The 26250-nt window shown below is 39.2% G+C and overlaps 2 protein-coding genes across 4 annotated transcripts in view; one reads left to right on the forward strand and one right to left on the reverse strand.

The window, feature by feature from the left end:
• Positions 1-5: 5 nt before the first annotated feature.
• The window catches only part of ASB3 (ankyrin repeat and SOCS box containing 3), a 32618-nt gene continuing 6373 nt past the window's right edge, over positions 6-26250 (forward strand). The window contains exons 1-10 of one of the 3 annotated variants that reach the window (XM_054820443.1): positions 6-60; positions 401-543; positions 15192-15405; positions 15796-15954; positions 17459-17571; positions 18156-18291; positions 19056-19233; positions 20589-20786; positions 23490-23741; positions 25617-25750. In XM_054820443.1, the coding sequence (XP_054676418.1) occupies positions 15210-15405; positions 15796-15954; positions 17459-17571; positions 18156-18291; positions 19056-19233; positions 20589-20786; positions 23490-23741; positions 25617-25750 (1366 nt within the window). In that variant the 5' untranslated portion in view covers positions 6-60; positions 401-543; positions 15192-15209. Of the gene's footprint in view, positions 61-400; positions 544-14795; positions 14932-15191; positions 15406-15795; positions 15955-17458; positions 17572-18155; positions 18292-19055; positions 19234-20588; positions 20787-23489; positions 23742-25616; positions 25751-26250 lie in introns of those variants that run through there. The other 2 variants (XM_054820445.1, XM_054820444.1) reach the window with 2 other exon arrangements.
• Positions 2819-14655, reverse strand: CHAC2 (ChaC glutathione specific gamma-glutamylcyclotransferase 2). Its single transcript, XM_054820448.1, has 3 exons — positions 14518-14655; positions 10167-10202; positions 2819-6845 (listed from the first exon to the last, which is right to left on the reverse strand). The coding sequence occupies exons 1-3, from the start codon at positions 14650-14652 to the stop codon at positions 6462-6464; spliced, it is 555 nt and encodes a 184-aa protein (XP_054676423.1). The 5' UTR covers positions 14653-14655; the 3' UTR covers positions 2819-6461.

Genomic DNA, 26250 nt, shown 5'->3' on the forward strand with positions numbered 1-26250 from the left:
ACATCCGGGGCAGCCGTGCGCGCCGTCCGGGCAGTTGGCGGGTGGTCGGTCTGTTGGTCGGTGAGTGAGGGAAGTCGGTCGCGGCGGGCGGGTTGGGGGGTGTGGGGAGTCGCCGTTTCTGTGTGGAAACCCCTGCCTTGCCCCGCAAAGCGGAGGGGGCCGTGGCGGCGGTGGGCTCGTTGAGGGCTGTGGTGGAGGTGGGGAGCGCCTGAGGGGGTCCCGCGCCGCCCTGCCGGCGTTGTGCGTTCGCGCTCGGCTGGCTGAGGAGAAGGCTCCCAGAGGGCAACGGCTGCAGTCGCGCTGCTTCTGTAACTCATTTAAAACCGCCGTAGTGTAGGCCTTTTCCGAAAACTACGAGCCTCACTCGTTTTAGTCGTCTTTTCTGAATATTTTCTGTCAGGCGCTAACGAGGGTGAGGTCCCCGGTAGTTCGCGCTTCTGCCGCAGCTCCTCTGGACCTAAGCTGGTGGAATTCACCCCAAAAAAGAGCCCCTGCCCTGCCGCATTGTTGCAGCCGAGCCAGCAGCCTGGAAGACGCAAAAAAGTAAGGAACGCCATTTAATATTGCAGTAAATCTAATGAAGCACTTGTTTTTATCTCTGATTAAGACTGAACTGTAAGTTGAGACCCAGCTGGAATGAAGTGGAAGCTCTGGAGGAAGGAGGAAAGCGGGGCAGTTTACTGTCTGCCTTGCAATTGGTGGTGGGGTGACACATGGGGATAACGGTAATGTTTTGGCAGCGTATAGCGATTCTTAATAAACCCTAACGAGCAGAGTGGGGGCTGAAATGTTTAATGAGAGAAGTATGTGAAGGCAAAGCAAACGATACCAGGAAAAATCCCAGTGGCAGCAGAGAAAGGCAACTCTGGATGATGCATCATGAATTTAGGTGTTTTGGTTCAGGGTGTTTTGTTTCTGGCCGTTCTTCATTGCTGTTTTGCCAGCAGAGCAGGGTGTGTGTGCACTTTTCCGTTTGCATTGGGCAAAACTGGCTGACTGAACCATTGGAGTAAATGGTTTGTAACAGTATAGGTGAGAGAGCTCAACACTCCACTAAATGGCTGCCTCAGGTTTAGTCATTACTTTTGATTTTTGCTAATTTTCTTGTTTAAGAGTGTAACATTTTTCCTGTTAAACTGGTGCCGAAGCAGATACAACTGTACTGGGAGAAGAATTCTTCCAGTTCAAGGACATGCACAATGAGGGGAAAGTTCTAGAATACCTGCAAAGATGAGACCTAAAAGGCCAGAAAGATGCAGGCAAGACATTCATTTGAGATAAAGGAGGGGAGCAATTAAAGGGAAGGTGCTTGAATAAAAAGGCAGACAAGCGAGGAAATTAATGTAAGAATATTTAGGGAGTATATGATTATATATGATTGGGGTTGTGCTGTAGTTGTTATCAAGGTGAGTGTATAGTCAATGTCCAGCTTTTGCAGAAGACTGTTAAGAGAACCATAATTACTTGAAAAACAGTCTCTTTCTAATCTTTTCTAATCTTAGGACAATTATATACGCTATATTTATATAGTGGAAAGTCAAGATAAAGGGCCCTGCTGGAGGCTTGCTAGCCTGATGTCTGTTTGCATCCCCTCTGCCGGTCAGTAGCTTGGCTGAACAGTGGAAAATCGCCTCATAGGAACTCTTTTTGTTACATAGAACAGATATAAAGAAATAGGTCTGATGGGGGAGCTATAGCGTTGTGTTTTTTCAACATCCTCAGCTCCTTGGTCTGAGTGAAGTCTTGTATCCAGATGCGTACCGGAAAGAAGAGATAGGAAGGGATACAAATCATGGTTAAACTGGTGATGTGACAAACTTCTTCAGGAAATAACAATATAAAATAGTGATATAATACTGATGGGGGATGCTGCATTCAATTTTGTAACTGTGTCGCTTTAGTTTTTAAGGGTAAGTGGTGGTCAAAATGTTTGTGGGTTTTTTTTCTGCTTGTAAGGGGTAAGTTATCCATGGTATTTTGAGCAAGCACGTACATTTTTTTTCTTATGCTTCTTAGCAAAATTGCCTGAAATGTTCAGACTTGTAGAGCTTCTGTTAAGACTGTATGTTTTCCTTTTTTTGTCAGTTGTTAAAGAACGTTGTGTTAAGTAACACAATGTTATTCTTGCATTTGTGTTTAAAGTTGGTTTACTGAATGTGTTAAAGTGATTTTAAGAATTACCAAATGTTGCGTTCTTCTGTGTGACTAAACTGCACTTTAGTTATCTTTGTGAAGTATTTTCATCAAATTTTAGTAAGCAGTCAGGTCTAGAAAGAGTCTGGTCTTTATGTGCCCTTGTAAAAAAAGAAATTTGAGAGCATGAAAGTGGGGATAAAGATGTAGTGATACAAAAATAAGGAAATAATTAACAATTCCTCTTTTTCTTTAGTGAGGGCATGACACTTGGCTTTGTTTTGTTCTGAAAAGATTTGTGACCCTCCAAATAGGTAATTAGTTTATGCATAAAGATGTTAAACATAACCAATGAATAAAAGGAAATCGAGGTTTATGTGTATTTAAAAAAAACCAAACAAAACCTCTAAGGGTTTTTTGTGTGTGTGTATATGTGTGTGTGTGAATACCTGACTGGTCCAGCATGGTTTCCAAATTAGACCAGGTTAGGGCAGTCCCATCTGATCTTTGCTGTTTGCTCATCTATGGGAAATATGGAGCAGATAAATGGTTGAAGAAGGAAAGACAGAAATCCTTACGGGGGGGGTGGGGTGGGGTGTGCTACAAAGAATCTGGTAATTACAGAATGTTTTGATTTCCCTTGTCCATGAGTTTTCTTGTGTTAAGAAATGCAAATCTGTTTACAGAAGTTTCATGATTTAATCAGATAATACATTCATTTTGTCAGTGGCAGTCAAAATGGTTATGAAGTGTACTTACTATCAAAAGCTAGACAAAAGAAAAAGTAAAATGTTGCATATTCAGGTTATAGATTCATACAGTCACAGAAGATGATTGCATATTTAATGACTGTTGCTATCAAGTGGTTAATTGATCGTACTAAGGAACAGCAGATAGTACATAAGCTACTTTTTAGTATCTGCTTTATTTCAATTCACATTATAACACAATCAAATCAAACTGTCTCACTGCAGTCTTTGTACAAACCTTACTTTTTTTTCCTTTAACTTAAATTAATATAGGACTTTTATTTGAGAGATTCCAAAATAATTTACAGATATATCAGCTTATGTACTGCTCAAAGATAATCCCTTTCAGCATCACAGGCACTTGACCAACTGTTGGGCAAGTTCCTTTTCCTACAGATGGCCTTAGAAACGTTACTGTACAGTCACACAAGGGAAGACCGTCGTTACACACTACTACATACTGCTCGCTTCATGCTTGGCAGGACAGAGCTCCACGCTGACTGCTCAGTGATTTGAGTCTGTGGATCCCAGGGAGTAAAATCTGACCACATGGATATGACTATTGTTTCTTCAAACACTGTTTGGAAACAAGTTTAGAGGTAGCTTCATGTCTGTGGTTCTATAATGAAAGCATGTCTAAAATCTCTATAATTTGTCACAATTTTAGATTTAGTTCTAACCAGTAGGAAAGGAAAAATTAAGCACGTATGGCATACAAAAAGTGTATGTTAAATTTCTTGTGGTGAGTAACAGATCTGAAAGCATACTGGGCTTTCGTTGGTGATTGAAGCTGTAGGAAGAGTCGTGGCTCAAATCCCATACAGCAAGAACAAATGTGTATTTCCAGCACTTTAATTCCTAATGTTGACGCAGTTTAAGACTGCATAATAGTAGCTAGCTCTTGTATATTGTTTTTCATCCTTAGATCTAACAGCATTTTATAACAAGATGAATTAAGACAGACGTTGATGTCCATCCTAATACGGATACAATTTAAATAAACATGAAATTTCCAGAAATGTTCTTCTCCAACACCATTACTAAATGTGATGCATTTTTATTGTACTGAAGTTTTATGCACAAACTGGAATGTATCGTTACATATATTATTGCAGGTTTTATGAATCTGGAAAGTGAGTGAACCAACAATGTCCTGAATATAATTAAAGATATAAAATGTAGAGCCATACATAATCACAATGCCCCGACACAGTGCTTAAATAATTAAAGAAGGAATCATCACTGATGTTTTTGGATCATTAGTGAGTGTAACAATCCCTTGCCTTGTTTTAAGGAACAAGAATAAGTCTTTGAGGAAAGAATTTTAAAACATATGCATAGAGTGGACATGCCATTGTACATGTTTTCACTTTACTACAGCTTGCTTAAATCGGAAGTAAGGAGAAGAAAGGAAGTGCTGTTGTTGGTTGGGGTTTTTTGAGGGTATGACTCTTTTCAACACTTAAATATTCTTGAAATAAATCATACATAACATTTTTAGTAACAGTTCAGTATCCAGTAACACTGAAGAGTTACTCTTTAAGTCAAGATGAATAAATGCATGCGCAATGGAGCATGTTTGTTAATGTTGATTTGGGTGATCGTTATCACTGTCCATCCGTGATGTGTGAAGTTACTCGGCTCCAGCTTTGGGCATCTTAATGACTGTCATTACGTGCAGACACCTGGAAGTTCTGATCATACGCCTCTCCCGCTGTACCACTGAATTAGTTGGGGTTACTTTTCCCCTCAGTTATGTCAATCATAAACCAGCACAGTGCAGTGGAGAATTAAGACATTTGAAGGATATTTCATCAGTTTGCAAGTAATTTGTTTGTACTAATGGAAAAATGGGGCCTCGGTACATATGCTTATTTTGCTAATATGATCAGAGGATTTGCTTCTGCAGTTTAGAGTAGTCTATCAGGTGATACCCCATCACGTACTCTTAAAATAGTGGCATTCAACTATTAATAGTAAACTGTAGCTTCTAAAAACTAATAGACTTTTTTTTTTTCCCTTGATGAATCAATGATTGAGAGATACCAGAGGCAGACTAAAATTATAATCTGGTATGTAAAAAATACAGCTTTCTTGGTTAAATATTTTAAGTGGTCTGATTATCTCAAAGTTAGGTTTTAAGCCTAATATCCTATTTTCTACTCATCTAGCTGCCTTCCTCACGTGTGTCCTATTAACATTCATTTATGCTCTTGTTGGCTTTTGTAGGTAGCCAAGTAAAATAACAGCAGCTTGTTATTTTGATACCTTGATATTTTCAAGCAATTACAAATATAAACCAGGACAATGTAAAGAAGAGAAAGGGACATCCTAGGTAGTAGAAACATAAGGTTTTTGCAATTACTGATGCAAAATGCAGGCTTCCAAGCTACTACTAAATACTTATACATTCTCCATATGAGAAAATGTGATGTTATGCGGTGTTTGAAATAGGACCTTTCCTGTATTAACATACAAAAATATACTTAAATTTTTGAAAAGCAAGACAAGTCCTTGTTGGGATGGAAACTCCATTTGCTTATGTCTTGCACAAAGTAAGCCTACTAGCCTAAACTGCTGGCTTTCTAATGCTCTTTGTTTGAATGTCCATACAACACGTGTAATTTACTGGAAAGAGGGTTCCTTTCTTAATTACCTTTTGTCCATGAATCCCTGAAACAGTCGTTGAAAATTACTGGCTTAAAATCTATCCTTAAAGATTGGTGAATTTTTTAAGAGATGGCGTTACAACAGCATCCAAAGGCAAATAACAAAGATGAGAGTTTCTGATCATTCTTGCTGCGTTGCAGCTTCAAGTCATGCTCTCAGTTAATTTTAACATTTTGGCTTTATTCTTTATATTAGTCTTGAAAAACATAAAACAAGGCACTAGTACGTTATGGCTTGTCAAAGTACCCTGTGCCTTGGTTTTCAGGGGCTTGACACCATGAGCCAAGGGAAGGAACTACTTCCTTGACAATGAAACGGTTTATCCTCTGTGTTTAAGGGCAAACTGATATATAAAGGGTAAGATGACTAAGTCAGTGGAATAACTTAATTTCAGTGAAGTTGAATGTTGATGATATAAATGTTATACTATGCCATTTACAACAACTACTGAACATTTCTCTTTAGCTGCACTGAGCTCTGCACCCGTGGTCTTGAATCAGAAAGAACCTTTGCTTAAATCAATGGGACTTGTATCTGCAGATTTTGATCTCTAAAAATATTCTAAAGATGTATTTTAAACCTGAAATAATAATAATTTAAAAAAAATCTTCAAACAAAGAGAAACTTAAGTGGCTCTCTCGATATTTTCACAAAGCTGTAATCTTTGGATAAAAACCCAGTACACCAAATTCAAACCTAAAACACTTCCTCTGCTCCCCTTTCTGTAGACTCCTGAAAGAATGATTTTTCTTACAGTATGTCTTAATGACCAACTACTATTTTGAATGCAATATTAAAATAAATAAGATAGCATAGTACAGAGAAACATGCCTGCAAGTCATATACCCACTGTGCAACGAAACCGTTCCTCTGAAGATGAAGCAAGATCATTGAAAGGACGAAGTTATTTTATAGACAATTTAGGTTTTGATGTTTTTCTAAGAGTTCCTTTACCAGTTTCTCTAACGAGAAGAGATGCTCATCTACGTCTTCCGGTACGAGATTTCTGATAGAATTAGCGAGTTCAAACAGGTATTCTGTGTTTCTTCCACTAGGACCAACTGCATTAAAAATCTGTTCAGCAATCTCTTCCAGAGGTGCCGGACCAAGGTAGTTAGGGTTGTCACAAGTTCCGATGTATAACAATACATCAAAGGGTTTTACTGATGAGTCTTTTGGATAGAAAATGACAGTTGTAGTCCTGTAGCCTCCTTTCTCTCTGAAGTCCAGGTATGCCTTTACTTCACATTCTTGTCCAGCTGGCAATCTGTAAGCAACACCCCATACGCTCCCCTGTCGAAGGACATAAGAAAAGAAAATCCAAGCAGTGTTTAAAAGGGTACTAAAAAATTAACGAATTTCTATTGTATTTAGGTAAAACTCTCTTAAAAAATTAGTTTTCTTTTTTCAGTTTTTTTATAGCTACTTCTCTTTGTAGAGAGTCCCAAATTAAAAGGGCTGTTTTATTTAGGAAATTTTCAGTCAAAATGGTAATTATGCACATTGATTATCCACTTTCCTGCTAGTGCTGAGACCTTTCTTACAAAACACTTTTGTTGTTAGAATTAAATCTGAAGTAGTAAACAGCCTTGGCATGGGCTATTAAAGAGCTGGCAAAAAGGATAAAAGGTATCTTTCTGACCTCACAGGATTTGTAAGTGAAAATTAAAATTGTAAATAGTGCCAAATGCAAAGTAATTTTGATGAGGTCCTTTCTCCGTTTAGTTGCAGTTTCATTTCTAAGGACCCAAGCATCACCTACATCTGTTAGACATTCTTGGAGGGATGAGCATGCTAATGTTACCACGCTGAAACCAAATACGAGAAGAAAAAGCTGAGATATGAACCTTCATTTTGCACAGTTAAGCGTGGCATATCTGGCACCTCAGCAAACACTGTTAGAATAAATTTCATTACCGTCTTTGAGCATCTGAATATTTCTTCACCCTCTTCACAGATAACATCTCCGAGAAAGTATTTAACTGTGGTCTGAATTAGTTATACTCCCTCACCAAGTTTTACATAAACAAATCAGTGAGATCTGTGTAGGGATTGATTTGCACGGGGTTTTGTTTTGAACTAGCACAGAAGAATGATGATGGTCTGTTATCCACTAAGGGCTACAAATTGTTTCTTACCAGTGCTGTTTTAAAATAAATGGTAGTCTATTTTGTCTACTGGCAACATCAAATGTTGATTCTTCCTGTAGCTAAGCAGGAATACATATCAGTGCTACAGTAATGATGACAAAGCAATTAATGTTTTGGCTTTCCCCCCTAAAACTGGATCTTAGTATTTAGTCATGATATCAGATGATGCTGCGGGGGTGGTGTTAATTCATGCAGTCAGACCATATGCTGGTCAAATGCATTTTATTAAAAAACTCATGAGTCATTTTCTATTACATGCTTTGTAGATGGTTACAGCAGTGGACATGCTGTGGCCAGAACAGCAGTAACGAGTACAAAAATGTGTTCCTTGCTTTCCCTCGGCCATCTGGGATGCGGGTTCATTCCAGCTGTCTGCAGGAAACATGTTAGTTGTAAAAACAGTCTCTTCTGCGCATGTTACTCTGTTGAGTTAAATCTGCCTTTCAGACCTACTTTGGTGTTGATAGGAAAATATACATGGATGTGATGGAGGTGGGGATTTAAAGCAGACACTTTAAGTGTTACTGCTAGTCAATTAATTTAGTTTTCAGTACTGAGGATTCCTGTTTCAGATGATGGAAAATTATAATCCAGAAATCTGACAAGGAGTATGATGTTCTTTTTCTGTGTGGTTTCCTCTTAACTGGCAAAGAAATTCAGATGGAGCAAGTTAAAATAACTCTCTAAACTAGATGTTTCCAAGCTGCACTATGTATTTTCACGAGTGAAAGAGAACACACAGGCTAGCACAGAGCTGAGAGCTGGCATTGCCAGTAAAAATACCACTGCTGTTGTCATCACAGCTTTTGGTGTCTGCGTGCGGGGGAATAATTGCTGTAGTCTGCTAAGATACCTTCAAAATAAGGTTACCTTTTTAAACCACAGAATGGGTAGCTAAAATTAAAGCAAATGACCTTTTGTTTGATGTTTATGTGTAAAGTGTGATTATCTGGCCACACCAGATTGTGGGGAAAAGGGGAAAAAAAAAAACCCAAACAAAACTGGTTTGCTAAGAGGAAAAAGTTTCTATGGTAACGAATAAGTTTGCTTAACGATACAAGCTGAGTGACAACAAACATAAGCATTTTTTGTCTATATAGGCATCTGTGTAACATAATGGTATGCAGCATTACAGTAATGTGGACAACCCCCTTACTAGAAAGATACAGAAAATCACAATGAGAGACAGTGCATTGCATTTTGCTGGTTTTGCTAACTGCAAAAAACAGTTCAAGTTTTCAATTACCGCTAAACTTTGCGGCTGCTGTTTCAGGGAAATAGATCGGTAAGATAGCAATATCGTAACTGTATAGATAAGCAACTGTAAATAAAAACTAAGTACTACCAAAATACCCATCCTCTGTGGCCTTGCTCTCCCTCTGCTTCCATGCCATCCTTCCTTCCCTCCTGCCTCTGGCGGCACTAGTACCTGCAGGGATTCCCTTTCCTGGAGCGATGGGAAGCTGGATGGACACAAGGTGCCAGAATAGAACACACTGCTGGATGCAGGGGGGACCCAGAGGGTCAGCAGGGAGTGGGAAAGCAATTGCATCCAAGGTGTACCCTGCAATAGCCTCCCCAGGCTTCCCCAGCCTAGCTCAATGCTTTTGTCCTAGCTGGTGAGCAGTCCAAACGAGAGCTCTCTGGTGGGTTAGATCCCTAAAAAAACCTGCAGGCAGTTGTAAAGATAGCTTCTTTACTATTGAACAGAGTTAGAAATGGGTAAAATTTAAGTCTAGGTACTTCTATAAGCAGAAAAATCTTGATTTTCCTACAGTGTACATGACTGTAAGCCTAGGTCGTCTTTCATCTCCCCTCCCTCCTGAGCCAGGGCACTCCCCTTGCAAACACTTCCCTTGCACTTTCTAAGTGAGAGCTAGGGAAAAGGTCGACAGACAAGCAAGAATGGTAGGCTTGGGCCAATGACCATTTTCTCTAAACTTTCACAATATTACTTAGAAACAGAAAGCACCCTTGTGGCATTTAATTCCTTAAGCATTTTATCTGTGTGGCAAAAAAATAAAGCAAGGGTATCTCGTTTTTATCACTGCAGTGTAATCTTGATTTGTTTCTTATTTTGGGAGGGCAAGATTACAGTTATGACACAAGAACTGGGGTCTACTATTGTGGTATCATCAGCACTGTACATACACTGAAAGCAAAATTCTGCATTTTATAACAGGATAGCCAAAGTGACTATTCCAGAAAAGACTTTAACGTACACCTTTGGTAATAAGAGACCCAAACAACTTCCAGTTGCTTAGTTTTAGATTCATTGATTTATTTGAAACAATCAAGAGTAATTGGTGTAACTCCAAGAAATTTTCAGAGCACTTTTAATTGCACTGAAGATAACTCAATTATTTGCTTGTAGAGAAGCAAAAATTAATAGAGACTTACTACACAGGCTGGGAATGCAACAGCACATTCTGTACACTACAGAGACAGAACAGGAATACTATACCTCAGGATCTTCAACCAGAGTCACAACTCTTCCAGGCTAAAATAAAAAAAAAAATCAGTTAGAAGCTTTGACCCTAAATCATAAACAAAACAAACAAACAAAAGTAATGAAAGGGTCAGAGAACTAATCCAGGACAATCTCAAGAAGGTCCATTTCTTTGAGGTCCAGTATAAATATTTTCTGAGAAGAGCTTTTGATCTGTATTAGATAAACTATGATAAACAAAGTGTTAAATTCTAAGGGGAAGGTCTCTGCAAATGTAGAAGTTAAATTAAGGGCAGTCATAAATGGGGAGGTTTTGAATGTCCTTGCTTTGCACGTGCTGTTCAGACTCAATTCTATTCCTGTTCAAAATGGTGACAATAATTCATTAATGTAAAACTATCCTTAGTGCACCTTCTTTAGTCATGTTGCTTCGCTGCAGTACTATGCAATTTTTTTTATCTTCAGAGTGACAATGAGGTAAACTTTCTCAATTGTATTCCAAAAGTTTATATGCAGGCATAGAAAATAATGTAACACAGAAATCTAGCTTGCATAGAACTAAGCAAGAGATTACCACTTCTGGCTTGGTTCGCACTAAATGGATTTTAGAAAATGTTAATTGCACACTATGACACATGGCAACTCCTAGGTTTAAAAGCACCTACCTAATTAGATGCTTTTGAAAACATACAGCAAAGGAATCTGTTAGTAATTTTTAGTAGGCACCATGTCAGTACCATGTTACTCAAAGTTGAAAAAAGAAGTTTATTGTGCAAAAGACTATTTCCCCCTTCTTTTTCCCCTCCCAACTCATTCTCCCTTACTGGGCAGAGGGAGGATACCTTGGTAATAGCTTATCTTTCCAATGAGTTATTTCTTGCGGGAAGAGTGAGAAGCCAGTTTGTAAATACTGAAGACAATTGTTAATTTGTTGTATAACCTGGAGAATAAAATTTTAAACCAGAAAACCCTATGGAGAGCTACATCTGTAGTTTAAAATCGCTAATTTTGGCATCAAAGTGCCAAAGGTTAGAGGCAAGGGAAAGCTGAGATACTAGCATTCATTCAGTTCTAGTGTAGGATAGAAATTCATTTTCCTGCGAGTTGCAAAGATAATCTGAACATGATGTGCTTGGATGCATGCCTTTCATTTAGTCATAGCTAACTTCAGTCCCAGGCTATTACATCTGGGTCTTTTAATGACTCATCACTAACAGTTTCATTGCCATGGCCATGCTTTTCTGTTTGCTAAGTTTGTACCTCTGCTGTAGTAACAGCATAGGTTTTTCTCCTACACGAAGTTGTGGGCAAGCCACATGTTCTTTTGGTAACAAGCCAAACACAAAATCTAGTTTTTGCAGAGCACTTCCTAGATACCATCAACTGTAGATATTATTTATTCAATGTCAGATCTTTTATAATCTTAAAGGCTGTTTATTTATAAGCTCTGTTTTTTCATTTTTATGCCAGTTCTCTCCCAGCATCAGCCATCTATTCCTGATCTGGTTGATAAAATAAGGCAACAATAATAATGAATACTAATTGATTGTAATGTGAGTACTTTGAGGAAACAGGTCTGTTACCATGATTAATCAAGATATCTTTTGGGAAGAGATGATATTAATGCATCTATTCATCTAATCTACTTAAAACCAGACTTAATCAGTATGGAGAATGGAGCAACGAGCGTTTTCAGGAGAGGGTTTTTTTAACTTGCTGGCTACTATTTTATTGCTGATCTTTAAAATGTGAATACAAAAAGGCATGAGCTTGTTGATGCTGAAAAAAAGTGTACTGTGTTAATGCTACGTGTTTTATATAAAGCATAAGATAAAATGCATTAACCAGACTACATAAATAATGACCTGTATCCTCAGTCTGTCCATCTAAATAGAGATAGAACAAGGCACGGGCTTGGGCAGGAGGAGAGTTGTTTTAAGGCTCTGCATGCCTGCAGATGATGGTTCTGGGCACGATCTTCGCTGGGGCAGAAATACAAACGGGTAAGCTTCTTGGAACCAAGTACGTGCTAGTGGGTACTAACCTGGTGTTGCCATTTTGCAAGATTTCCAGTATCTGTGCTCTGAGTATTGCCCTGAATTTCAGCTGGCCCAGCAGAGCATAATGCAATGAAGTCACCAAGGATACTTGCAAAAAGGAAGAAAAACTGGCCGGTGAGGGTTTTATTCCTTTCTGAAGCCCCAAGAATAAGACTTTGTTGACTGATAAGGGGATTTGGGGGTGGTTTTGGTGTGTGTTTTTTTTGTTTTGGGGTTTTTTTTTAAAGCCTGGTTTCCTAAGTAGGGGAGGCTGATGGGATCACGCTCTTTTATGCCCCACCCTAACAACTTTTGCACGTGCTTTTCAGTTCATCCAAATTCAAGAGAAATTTCCCAGTGCTCGTACAAACATAATCTTTGGAAAAGGATGACTGGTAGACGAGAAATTAGCATTCCCACTGAGAAAAGCGAACGATAGCTGTCCAGTCAGGAGACCTAACTGAGCCAGCCGCAGGGCATGCTGCATCTCTCCAGCCAGGTGAGGCGGCGGCCGAGAGCGGGGCAGGTTTGGAGACAGGGATTGTGCGTATGACAGCACGTAAGCTGGGTGACAAAGCGAAGGTTTTCGACTCCATCTTAAAAGCAACATGGCAAAGTGTTTCGGGGCTCGAGTTCAGAACCAGGACAGCTGCGTTTGCACAGCAGTGCTCCAACCTGAAAAATATGCCTGCCGAGCCTGCATCCGCTTGCGCATAATTTGTTTCTTTGCAGTAAACTTTTTTTTAAAATATTAGATGTCTGATTTGTGCTAGTACCTGAAGCACAGTGATTTCCATTGCAGGAAACTGAATGCAAGGGGGGTTTGTATTATCTTTAAGTACTGTGCAAGTTACTTTATGGTGTTTGAGGTTCTAACTAGTGCTATTTAGAACTAGATGAAAATTTCTTCCATGCCACGTGTAGCACGCTGTGATTTATTTTTAAAGAGAATCCTTATGCCTTTTCTGGAGGAGCTCGTTTTTGGAGTGGAGTTACCAGGGTGCAGGTTAGAGAACTGCTTTAGGGAGCATCAGGAAAACAAACTTTCATGATACAAACCCAGCATTCAAAGTAAGTAAATTGTTAGAGAGCTGTGTGCAAGTATCAGTTTCTATACATTTAGGATCAGTTTGCATTTCTGATGACTAAATTGTGAGCAGCATCTGCAGCCGTAAATAACAGTCCTGCCACATCAAAGTCAGTTATCTAACTTGCTGGGTGCTTCTGTAACCTATTGTTTCTTTAACATTTGTTGAGGTATTTAGAATTATATAAGGGTGATAGCCCTTCCATGGGGAAGGTGGGACAGGCACCCAAAGCAGAGTAAGACTCTCTTATTCTCACTCCTGTGGCTTAAAAATACATATGTTCGCATGAAATTGGGACTGCTTGCTTCTGGAATTTTAGTTTCTTTTTCTTGGTGGCTTCTTTCTTCCTTTTCCAAATATTTCCTCCTCTATGAGTTTCCAGCTTTTTTTACTTTCAAATGAAAAACAGTGAGGTAGTTACTCAGATCAACGCTTCTGGCCTTTACTTATTAACCAGCCTTTCTCTTCAAAGCCTGACACCCACAACTGAGTATGTTCCCTTAGTTATCTAGATTAATGTCTATAATAACTATTATTTTTGAGCTATTAAAATGGACTGGTCGTTATTTTTGTTACTATTCTTCTCCTTGAAGTTCATTGTGTTGTTTGTTTGGGATTTTTTTTTAATTGATAGCACAGAAGAAAATGAATTCTTGAACTTTAGGAAATACTTCTTGCCACAGTGAAATAACTCAGAAGTGTAAGTGCGTGTACGTAACCTCAGCACTTTGCAAAAGACGAATGGAGTAAGTGGCATCAGGAAGCATCAGTTGCTCACAAGGTGTACTTCTAAGCCTCAGTAAAAAAAGAAGTGGCAATCGCACGGACTGAGGAGCGCGGCCAAGGTCCCAAGCAGCCGGGGTGAGGCTGGGCGCAGCCGGTGCTCTCGGGGCAGGCCGGCTGCCAGCCGCAGGGCCGGGGCAGGCTGCCAGCCGCCGGACAGCCTTCGTGGAGGGCCCCCGCCGACCTTTCCCGGAGTCCCCGCACAGCGGAGCGCCCTCGGCGGTGCCCGGCCGCAGCGGGCTCCGGAGAAAGGCCGCTTGCCTTCGGCCACGGGGCAGGGGCTCGGCCCGCTCCCCGCCGCGGAGCCGTTAGGGCGGCGGGGACCGAGGTCCCTGCGCCGGGAGGCCGAGGCCCGCCCGCCCCGCCGCCGCGGTGAGGGGCCGCGCTGCCGGGCCCGCCCGGCTCCTCCGCCAGGCCCGCGGCCGCCCGGGGTGCGCCGCCCGCGCCCCGCCTCACCTTGCCCGGCACGCCGCGGTGGTCGGTGCTGCCCTGCCAGAACCGGCGGCTGTAGCCCAGGATGCGCCCCACCATCTTCTCCTCGTAGGGGAAATCCACCTTCCAGATGAGGGAGCCGTAGCCGAACACCCACATGGCTGACCGATTGCCGGCCGGCCCGGCTGCCGCGGGCCTGCGCACTGCCGGCGGGGCGGCCCCGCGGCCGGGGAGGGGAAAGCGAGCCGGCTTCCTTCTCGCCAGCTGCGGCCGGGTAGCGAGGCCTGCCTCTGCGGTTGGCAGCGGCCTCGGGGCTTTCTGGAGGCGGGGACGCTCTTGCCGGAGCCGCAACGGGGTTTTGGCAGAGCGGCGGCTTGGCCGTGGTTCTGCAAGGTGTCTGTGTGAGCCTGTCTTGTGCGCAGAGGTTTGCCTTTACAGGTGTGTCCGTTGGCGCAGGAAAAGTATCCCCAGCCCTCTAACTGCTTCCCAGGGAGCTGCTGGGTAGCAGCAAGGCCCCCAGAACCCCCCAAACAAACAAACGGACTCTTCCCCAAAAAACACAAACCAAACCAACCTGTGCAAAACAAAAAAAGAAAGCATCATATACATATTTCGTACTAACAGAATCTCTCTTTTTTTTTTTTTTTCCTTCCTCCCCTCTTCTCCTTTCCTTTCTTCCTCCCGCCTTCCTCCTGCAGACTTTGCTATACGCAGGGATGGATTTCACGGAAGCCTATTCCGATCGATGTTCCGCCGTGGGGCTTGCAGCCAGAGAAGGAAATGTTAAAATGCTGAAGAAACTACTCAAGCAGGGATACAGCATCGATGTTCCAGATAACAGGGGGTGGGTGCCGATCCATGAAGCAGCAGCTCACAATTCAAGTGAATGTCTGAGGCTGCTAGTTCATGCAGGTAAGGAAAATTCGATGTGAAATACTGTGATTTTCTGCTAAATTACCCTGTCGTACAAAATATAAATTAAATAGATTGCTCTTATGGTATTCTTACATGTTTTGTAAATTTCAATGTGGTTTGATAGATACTGCTTACCTATGGTAAAGAGAAATTGGCATGTTGTAGTCTGTGAACAACATTTGATTTTACTTTACCTTCTCTGTCCAAGGCGGGTATCTGTGTAGGGACAGCAATAACTGACACTGCTGTGTGAAAGTTGATAACAGTGTGTCTGTGGATATGCTGTAGGCCACACATCTCAAACAATGCAATTATTTTAAGAAAATAACTGTGTTTTGTAATTCATTGCTAAGTATACTTTTTTTCCTTGGTTATTCTCATTTGTAGCTCCCTCTGAAGACTACATAAATTCAAAGACGTTTGAAGGAATGTGCGCGCTGCACCTTTCAGCACGCCACGGGTCTTTGGAAAGTGTTCGTGCTCTTTTGGAAGCTGGAGCTGACCCCAACAAAGTTACCACTGAAGCAACTACCCCACTGTTCCTAGGTGACACCAGCTTTCTTGAAATCTCAGAACAACTGATGAGTTGGGAAAAGCTTATTTGCTGAGTTTAAACTCACCAGAGCTCATTCACTGCCTACCATGTTTCATATTTTTGAGCCTAAATACTAGGGTTTAGACTCAGAGATGGAGTGGGTCTAGAGATTACTTTTTATTTATGGATAAACTTGCTTCAGACTGTGTTTTAAAAGAAAATTGTAAAACAAAATGGGTTTGTTTTTTTGCATCACCTTTTGTTTTCTAGCACAGAAAAGGTCTGGGAAGTATAGGATTGCATTTGCATGAGGCTGTTTCAAGTCTTTTTTTTTTTTTTTTTTTAAATTCCTCTCTGCGACTTATGTGAAAAGACCTCTTATTCTTTTTGTAATTCCTAGTTTAGCAATTAAGGTCCATTATTTTAGGGTTTTTTTCTATGATTGATGTTTGACAAAATTAAATGCTTTAAAACTTCTGCTATAGTGAATCCTCAAAGTCTAAATCATCTGATTAAATATGCTTATTGTTTTACTCACTTCTGTACCAGAGAAAAAAATCATAGCTGCCACGTTACCTTTATTTACAAGTCTATTCATATTTTATTTTTAAACAACTAAATAGCTTATTTGCTTAAAACAGTAACAGGCAGCACTTAATGGGGAAATCATCATTAAAAGCACATTGGGTAATAGTAATTAACACTATGTATAAATGCTTACATAGATTAGACAGGACCAAGAAACGGTACTGGGTTTGTGTATCCCAGAGATTTTTAAAAAGAAAAAAGTTTATGGTCATGTGAGCCCAGACAATGTGATGGGGTTAGGGCACAGACATTGAGTACCACAAGCCAGAGGCACTCCTTGGGTGAGCTCCTGGGCTAATACTGTAAAAATTATTCCATCAGTAGCAACTATTCACAGGTCATTTATCACCGTATCAAGCTCTCACGGTTCCACAGGATATGTGCCTTGGTAGAAGTGGTGTTGGCAAAAAGTTGAAGATGAATCAGGATGCTAAAGGAGACTTTGTCAGTGAATGCATTAGCATAAATTAGATGTAACCATTATAAATTTCTATTTTATACAGGTGTTTAAAACAGTTTTAAGCTTTTTTTAAAAAAGTTTCAGTTTGGAGGAATTTGTTGTAAGATAGCCACTGGACTTCACAAATTGGGGAGGCTGTTGCAGTTAGGTGCCTGCTGCAGAATTGTGTCTCTGTTCCATGGAAAAAGGGAGGAGAGAAATTTGCTTTTGTTATCTGTGTTAGCACAGTGTGGGTGGACTTTTAACAAGTCTAACTAAAAATCTTGTGGATAAATTTCCGTTCTCCAACTCTGTTTTGGGGGTGTAAATGTAAAAGGCAAGTAAGCATATATGAGTTATATGAAAAGAGTTATGATTATTGTGTCAGGAAGTTAGCAGTGAGACCATTTGAGTTTTTCAATGAGTTCTTTAAATCCATTTAATACAATTTTTTTTCTTCTTTTTTTTTTTTACTCTTGTATTTGAAGCTGTTGAAAATGGACATGTAGACGTTGTAAAGTTTCTGCTCCAACACGGAGCAAATGTTAAAGGACCTCATTCTTGGTCTGGATGGAATTCTTTGCACCAAGCTTCTTTTCAGGTAACCTGTGAGTGTATCATATCATTTCCATGCAGCTGGTGTATTCTGAGTGATAACTTACCTATTTCTTTGCCTTTTTATCGGGTAATTTTTCCTACCCTACCCTAGCTGACATAAGGTTGTCTAAATGCTGAAGGACTTGCAATGCACTGAAGAGTGTACCTGAAACTACAGGAGCTGTTGGTGTTGGGAAACAATAATTATTTAAGTATTATGAATACTGCACGTACTTACTTATATTGGTTTTGGGAAGTGAATCTCTTAAAAGATTTTTTGAGAAAGAGTTCTGTTTAGTATCTCACCATCAGTGAGATATATGACCTATTTCTGGAATAGAAATATGTTAGCTTAATGGTTCTAATAAACTAATTTAATTTCCATTGTATGTATCATGTACATGAGCAAATGTGAAAAATTAAATTAAACTTGTCTAATTTTTTCTACCATTAATTTTTTGGTACATCTTTAGAATATTGAAAGTTACAGTTTTTTCTTATTTCTGTTTGGAATGTGTAGGAAAAAACAGATTATGTCAATTCCCCACTTTTTTTTTTTTTTGTTAAGAATAAAAATATTTATTTCAGGGATGCACTGAGATAATGAAAATACTCCTGGAGAAAGGGGCAAGCAAGGAATGTAAGGATGACTTTGGAATTACGCCTTTGTTTGTTGCTGCTCAGTATGGAAAGCTGGAGAGTTTAAGGCTGCTTGTATCCCATGGTAATAGTGATCATTCATTGATCTTCATTGTTCTTAAACTTGCACCAACTTTGCACTTCATAATTTCAAATGTTAGTATTTTTAATGTAATTTTAGTTGCAGATGGGTATGCAAAATCATCTTCATTGCTTAAGTCTCGTTTCAGTAATTTAATGAAGTTTTCAGCAAGTGATGGTAGGAAATAATAAATAAATTTAAAAATATCAATGAAAAGATTAAGGATCATCAAGGTCTTCCAGAAACCCTCAATAGCACTACATTAGTGGTCTGATTTTGATGACATTGCTCTTGTAATAGGATATTGTTCAGGCTAAGCGAAGATGACTCTCTCTGGTCATAAAGTGACAGCAACAGTTTCATTCACATAATCAACAAGTTTTATGTGTCTAAGTGCATGTATCCTTACAACCAAAATTAATTGCAGAACTATTAAGCCTGAGGGTGCTATGACTTGACCAGAGAAATCGTACTAACTGATCTACCGATACCTGGGGAAGAATCTCAAAAAATGATTGCCTTTCCCCCAACGTGTCTGTCTCGTGTTGTGCTGATCTTTGACAGAGTTAATGTTAAAGCACTGACTGTTTTACTAACTTGTTGCTGATTTTTTTTTTTTTAATGTTTCCTGATTGCTGTGGGAAAGTTCTTGTGTTGTGAAGTCCCTCTGTGGAAACCAATTACTGATTAACAGGACTTTGTTGTTTATTTTGTGTCCTGTAGTGGTGATGTAAAGTATTGGCACTTTTTTTTTTCTTTTTGGTCAGGTGCAGCCATAAACTGTCAAGCGAAGGACAGAGCCACTCCCCTGCTGATTGCTGCACAGGAGGGCCACGCCGAATGCGTGGCACTGCTGTTATCCAAAGGTGCAGATCCAAATCTCTACTGCAACGAGGATAACTGGCAGTTACCTATTCATGCAGCAGCTGAAATGGGCCATACAAAGTAGGTGATTAAAAAGGCATTCAGACAGAAGATTCTGGTAATCAAAACCTAATCGACAAAAAGGAAGTTCAGCTCTATAAGGGAGAAAAATTACTTCTCAAGCTGATTTGTAGTTTAGAATTCCTAATTATTTTCATATTTTGAATGTCTGTTAGTAGTGCCAGTGAAGTGACCAAGCATTTTTAATTGAGCATCTAATCTGGATCTGATCCATATCCTAATGAGTATAGAGAGGTTTCCACAGTACTGAATCAGATACCAGTTCACTCAATAGCCATATTACTTTTACATACATGTGCTTTATACATGACTTGAACAGCTGCTAATTAGAATTATATTCCTAACCATTAAGTAGCAGAAGTAATCATATGCAAATATCAAATTAGCTGAACCAGCCAGAAAATCCAAGCCACAAAACAGTTTTTTAATCCTTCCAGAAATGCATTTGCAGCTTTGCCCAATCTCAGTGATACAAGTCACGGCAGAAAGCGAAGAGTGGAAGGAAGTTCCCAGAGTAGCAGGCCATTGCAAAGAAGCATCTCTCAGGAACACTGTGATTTGCACATGTGTGACAGCACTTAAAATCAACTATACTAATGATGATACTAACTGCAGAATTATTAGTAGGTGCTTGATCTTAACCTCTAGCAAAAGGAGGTCATCAGCTGAGTTGTCATTAAACTTAGCGTGTCAAATCGGTGCCTCTTCTCAGACTGACTGTAGTAGATACTGCGGAAACTGGGTTTTGTTCATCTTCTCAGAAACAGAAGGAGGGTTAGCAAAATTGTCAATACTAGAAATGTCTTATGTTAAATGCTGCCTTCGTAGCTTTTGCAACAGTATGTAACTGGCCACCTCTGAGCAGCAGGAGTAAGTTCCAGTAGCCAAGGAATCAGTGCTTGTCGCTAATCCTGTTAGCTGGAAAGGATATGGACCGGAGGTGTGGGCTATGAAACAGAATGATTTTTCTGTTTCATTATCTCAGTGAGTGTTGTTGAACAGAAGGAAGTATTAATTTTATTTGCAGCTCACGCTTTCAGTTCGCTTCCAGACTTCTATGAAGTCTGGATTTAATGTGCAGAGGTACTCTATTGCACTCTGTTGGTAATAGGAAATATCTATCTCTGGTTCAGATTAAAATACTTAATGCCAGCCTAAATCCATGCCAAAGCACAGTGTGTGTTATGGGTCTATGTATGAGATGCTAAAGGTTGTTCTTTCATGCAAACTCAGTAGAGAAAAAACAGGTAAATTTTTCTTCTTAAGTTGTAATGACCATATGAAAAATGACCATACATTTAAAATTAATTATTCCATGAGATCACAAAATAAATAGTGTTTTTAAATATTTGCAGGATATTGGAGTTGCTAATACCAATTACTGATCGGATTTGTGATAGAGGCAAAGGCAAAGTGAGCCCTGTGTACTCAGCAGTATATGGTGGTAACAAAGAATGTTTGGAAATGTTACTTAAGGAAGGCTACAGTCCAGATGCTCAAGAGTGTCTTAACTTCAACTGCAGATCACCCATGTGTATGGTCTTCCAAAAAGAGTAAGTACACCTCTTATATTTTGAAACTATTCATAATTATGTTGGCCTTTGTTTAACTTTTTTAAAACATGCAGTTTTCCTGCCCTCCTTCCTCAGTTCTTGAGCTGAGGTAAACTCTTAGTATCTGAATAGTGCATGGGGTTTGGATTGCATGCATGAGCTGAAGAACCTCACTGAAATCTCCAAGGGGAAGCTTGGCTCTTTGAAGATGACTCTTGTAGAACATAATTGCAGTTTTTGTGCTTTCAGAAGGCCTTATCAACACATGTCTGTCCTCTGGGAACATGATTTGATACTGTAATTGGATCAAAAGGACTCTTAAATAGCCAGATTCCTTTCAGTAAGGATGAGTTATTGGAAAATAGTATTTTCCTTTTCTGTGTGGCAGTCTCGTGCATAAGACAAGCAGAATTAATTAGCTCAACACTACAGCTGGAAGGAGGACTGGGAAACTGAATGATAGATTCTTTTAGATCATGACGCATTCCTTTTTATGCCTGGTGAGTGATGCACGTTCCTGGTACTCAGCAGGAAATAAACAAATGCTTACTTCATAATGCAAAGGCTATAGTTTTAGAGGGAAAATAACAAGGTATAAAAGCCTTGCTCCTAAGTGTATATCAATGTGTGTGTCAATGAGGTGCTCCTCATGTCCTTGTTGATTTTTTTTTTTCCCTTTAGTACAGAAATCTCCTCTTCCTTTTTCTGTGGGAAATTAATTTGGGGAGGAGTGGGCTGTTACTGTAAAAGATCTAGATGTTAGTGCCCCCAAGCTCGCCTTGTGCTCCTCCCAAACTAATGTAGCGTATAAAATAGCATTCAAAGGATTGAATAGTGGCACCGTTCAAATCAAGATAGAGAATCAAATCTCAGTTACTTCTTGGCAGTTCTGACCTTCCTATCAAGCTGTCATGTTGTTATGTTTAGATTTTAATTGAGACTTGAGAGCAATTACCTGATAACTGCTTTACACCTTAGATCAACAGAGACATTTCATGTGGTGGAGAATAGATTTGAAAACTTTTTTTTTCCCCTTCAGCTGACTGCTATGTATCTAGTATTTTGCCAGAATTGCAGTTAGTTCACCCTTTAGACACTCTTCCTCAGGAATATTAAAGTGAAGTCATGTTATGTGGCTAATGTGCTGCATTAAAGAAAGTATCTTCAATAAAGGCTTTTAAATCTTCTTAAAACTCAGATTTTAACAGATTATTTCATGTACGTAGATCAAAATTTAGTGTTTATATGCTGCTATTTAAATTAATGCAGTTTTGGTAGTAATGAATTTTGTTCATTCCCCATTAAAAAGCAGTTTATCCAGTAGATGCAAAACCAGAGCTTTTGGGGCTGGCTTACATTTGGTAATCGTTATTTCAGTTTTTCATTCTTGCTTCTTGTCTTCCATGTGTGACCTACTCTGATTTCCTTTATTTAAGGAAGAAAAATCAAAATACACAATACATTAACAGTTATTAGATTCCAGAAGTTCATCACCTGCAAAGTTTTTTAGCCAAAATACTAACATTTAGAGGATGTACCCAGAGTCCTATAAACAGGACTACTACATATTACTACAGTAATAGTCTGATTGAGTTTATCCTACTTGAACTAAAAGGGCTTTATTTCAAGGACAGAATTTTTTTTTTTTGATAGTGAAAGTACATCCCAGTGACTGTGCCTGTCACAGCTTGTTGTGGCTCTGGTCAGGCTGAGGGTGATTTTGAATTGCTTGAGGCAGGAACTCATCCAAATCCAAAGTGGTACGTGTGAAGTCACGCATCAGGGTACGAGGCAGAATGTGCTTTCCCTTACCTCCATAAATGACACATCAGGTGTGCAGTGAAGCAGTGCCTAGGGGTTGCTATTACGGATTTTCCTTGCAGACTCCTAGGAAGTTGTCTTTAAAAATCCTTGGATATAATTTTTCCCCTTCTGCCCTATTCTTAGTATATAACAATTTAGAAAGGGATGCAGACGAGGTAACTATTAAAACATGCTGTAAATGAGACAGGTAACATATCTCGCCACTTATGTGAAGTAATGTGCAATCTAATTACTAACTAAAAAGCAACGCACTAATTGTCAGTCATAATCTCATTCATTATCATATTACCATCTTATAACTGTTAATGATAAAACGATTTTAGTAAAAACACTTTAAAATGTTTACAATAGTTCAGTGGGTTGCAGAGCTTCCCGCAAGTACAGCGGGATGTAAATTAAACGCTTAACAAGTTTGAACCCCGAGTTCTGGGGTGCTGCCCCTTGATGTTTTCACGTACTTGTCCATCCATTGCATGTGGTGTAGTTTTAAGGTGAAGCCTGATCAAGTGGGCACGGTGCTTCCTCCTTGTAGCAGATCAGGGTGTGGTGATCCCTCTGGGTTACAGATACCAGTCATCCACGACTTTGGGCAGGTTCTGTTTGTGACCTTTGAAGGGCTGGGAGCTGGCTGGAACCATAGGTTTTTCAGGACAAAAAGAACAAAGGTGTTAAATGTAAGGACTGGAGTCTCCTGAACTACATTTTAAACTGATGCTTTTCAGAAAGAGCTGCAGGCAGAATGGCATGCTGGGTTTTTCTTTTGTTTTGGGGGGATTTTTGGTAGAAGAAATTTGCTTTCTCAGAGATAAGAAGTGAAACAGTAGCTGCTTTCTGGGGAAAAACTAACAAGAAGTTCTTTTCCTTGTGTGTTGTTCATAGGTGGTTTTATTTAATTGATGTTTTCCTGAAATACGGCATCACCTTACTTGGGATTAATTTGGGATATTGCCTGTTCCATGAAAAGTTTACTTTTTTCCAACGCTTCTTGAAGCTGGGCTGTTTGCTGCCTTCTGGGGACGAGTTATCGGAGTTCATCAGCTACACAATTAAAGCGCACGAGGAGTACAAGGAATGGCTGCCTTATCTGCTCTTGGCCGGTTTTAATCCAGTGAATTTAATGCGCAGATTCTGGTAAGCAGATAATGTTATCTTGTTTACTTAAATATTATATGCTAATCTGAAAAGCTGTTGCAAATGTTATTTAACGCGTGCTTTTGGAGGATAGCACTTGATAATCAGTTGTTGCAGTAGGAATGGTGGGGCTTAGGGAAAGTCTGAAATAAATCAGTCATGGGTAATGGCTGGATTCAGTAAAACAATTTTTTTTCTTTTTTTTTCTTTTTTTTTTTTTAATGAAGAAAGCCACAATGGAGATTGCTTTATCACTGTCCTGGAGAAAGGCATAATTTCACAATTTTTATATTGAACATCTCTTATTAGCCCGCAAGTTTAGTTGCAAATTGTGTGCGTATGGATAATACAGTAATGGTAAGAATTTCAAATACCGAGAAAGAGGTCAGGAGGGGTGGGAAACTGAAGTGAAGCTGGGCCAAGGCCAGGAGGAGAGGAAACGGATGCAGTTAGAGATTGTGTTAAACAAATAATGTGGAAAAATTCCAGTCTGATTTTTTTTTTTAAATTTTTCCACATACAAATAACTGCTTGGTGATGTTTTATATTTAAGTAGGCACTACAGAATTAAACTTCTATTTAAAACTATGAAGTATTTGTATTTTCTTCTGGCTTTTTTCTTGTCTGTGAAGATGACACTTAGACTTTACTACCGTATGTCTCAGCTGTTAACAACATTGTGAGATGTATAAACTCAGTACATGCGTTACTTAACCGTATGAAAGGAGTAGGATTTAAAGGTTTACTTAAATATTGATTTGTATTTCAGATACTGTTAAGATATTGTTGGTAGTTTTAAATGCATTCATTTATGACTCACTGAGATTTCTGCTAATCATTAGCATTCATGGCTTTCTGAACAGTAATTAAATTTCTTAACAGTAATATAAAGGATGGCTTGTTATGCAAAACAACTGTATGATCAATCACAAACTGGTCAGTCTAGAGCACAGACAATTTTAATTACCAGTGGGAAAAGTAAAATCACATTCCCTTAAAGAACGCTAGGCAATCAGATCTCTCTCCTGTATGGTTTTCAGTGAATGTATGAAAGTTCAGTCAAATATGAAAAATGAAATAATAAAAACTAGAAAGGACACAAAATAGTTTTGACATGAATCTCTTGTAAAAAGCAAGTTATTAAATTTTTTTCATTTGTTTTTTTAATGTGGTTAGAGCATTTAGATTTCCATTCAGATGAAAATTCAGGATTGTACATATCTAGCCAAGAAGCTGTTCTGTGAAATTGCATGGCTCTTCATCGTGCGTAATGCTAAAACAGTTGTTACACCTGCTGTTACTTAAACCTCCTTGTACACTTTATTCAATTAAACTATTGATAAAAGTTCTTCACACATCCTAAAGATTTGAAATGTAAACCATACTGATTTCTGAATACATATAAATGCAATCTCTGGTAGAAGGACAGTTTGCAACACTTGTAAATCTTGTGGGTTTTCTTTTGTTTTGTTTTAATAAATAATTATCTGAATATATGTGCATTTTTGTCCTCAAATGTGATAGTGATGCTTAAAATGCTCTGGTGTCTTGACCCCTTATGAAAATTTAGGTGGAAATGGAATAAGAAATTAGTGCAGAGGAGAATGCTGCCTATTACTGAGACATTTAAATGTCAGAGCAGATATTTTTCTCTTACAGTCGATAACTTTTAAAAAGAAATGGAGGAAGATAAAATTACATTAGTAAAGGCTTATGCTGTCAAAATTACTTGGGTTTCTCTTTAATGGCTTTCTGTTTCTGGGCTTAGGATGTAAGGATTTGTTAGAAAATAGTGAAGCTTTCTTTGCGTTGTTTCCATTATTATCTTTCTGCTATTGCGCAAAATGATATTTTATGGGAGTTTTTGTTATGCAGGATTTTCTCTGTGAGCGAGAATGCCCTTAATTTCATCCTGGAGTTCACGAACTGGAAGACACTTCCTCCAGCTGTAGAGCAAGACCTTTCAGACTACAAAGAGAAGTTCGCTTGGACTCCCAAGAGCCATTTTGGTAAGCAATACTCTTAGGGGGAAAAAAAGTCTCTGTGTATGCCAGCTCCCAGGCTGTAAGTGGGAAACAGCTCTTTGTGCTAATGCACGATGGCAAAGAAGGTTCAACAGTCGATAGAAGTTGCTTGTCCAGAAAGTGGGGAGCAGAAATAGCAGTTACCCTAAACAAACAAACAAGCTAGCAACAAATATTTGAATGAATTTTAATCATTGCATTGTTCAAGTCAGAGTTAGCATGTTTCAGGTAGGTATTCTCAGTTTAGGCTATTTTGTCCACTTCAAATTAATGCATATGCTATAAAATATGGGTGAATTAGTATTGCACCTTCCTGAAATGATTTGTTCAGCCTTTTGGAAGATTTAAGGGAAGATGATCAATATTATTTGGTTACATTTTCTAGACATTATCCCACTAACTTTATTTTTTTAATTTGATTTGTATTTCCAGTGAAGTGTCTATCATGTTTTGTAAGCATTTGACAGTAATTAAAATACAAACCA

This window comes from Grus americana, chromosome 3 (assembly GCF_028858705.1).
Source record: "Grus americana isolate bGruAme1 chromosome 3, bGruAme1.mat, whole genome shotgun sequence".
Taxonomy (NCBI): Eukaryota; Metazoa; Chordata; class Aves; order Gruiformes; family Gruidae; genus Grus; species Grus americana.

Coding starts and splice junctions, on each gene's coding strand:
- CHAC2 (XM_054820448.1), bottom strand. CDS start 14,652: ATGTGGGTGTTCGGCTACGGCTCCCTCATCTGGAAGGTGGATTTCCCC. Junction 10,203..14,517: donor ACCGCGGCGTGCCGGGCAAG/GTGAGGCGGGGC, acceptor TTTTTATTTTAG/CCTGGAAGAGTTGTGACTCT. Junction 6,846..10,166: donor CTCTGGTTGAAGATCCTGAG/GTATAGTATTCC, acceptor GTCCTTCGACAG/GGGAGCGTATGGGGTGTTGC.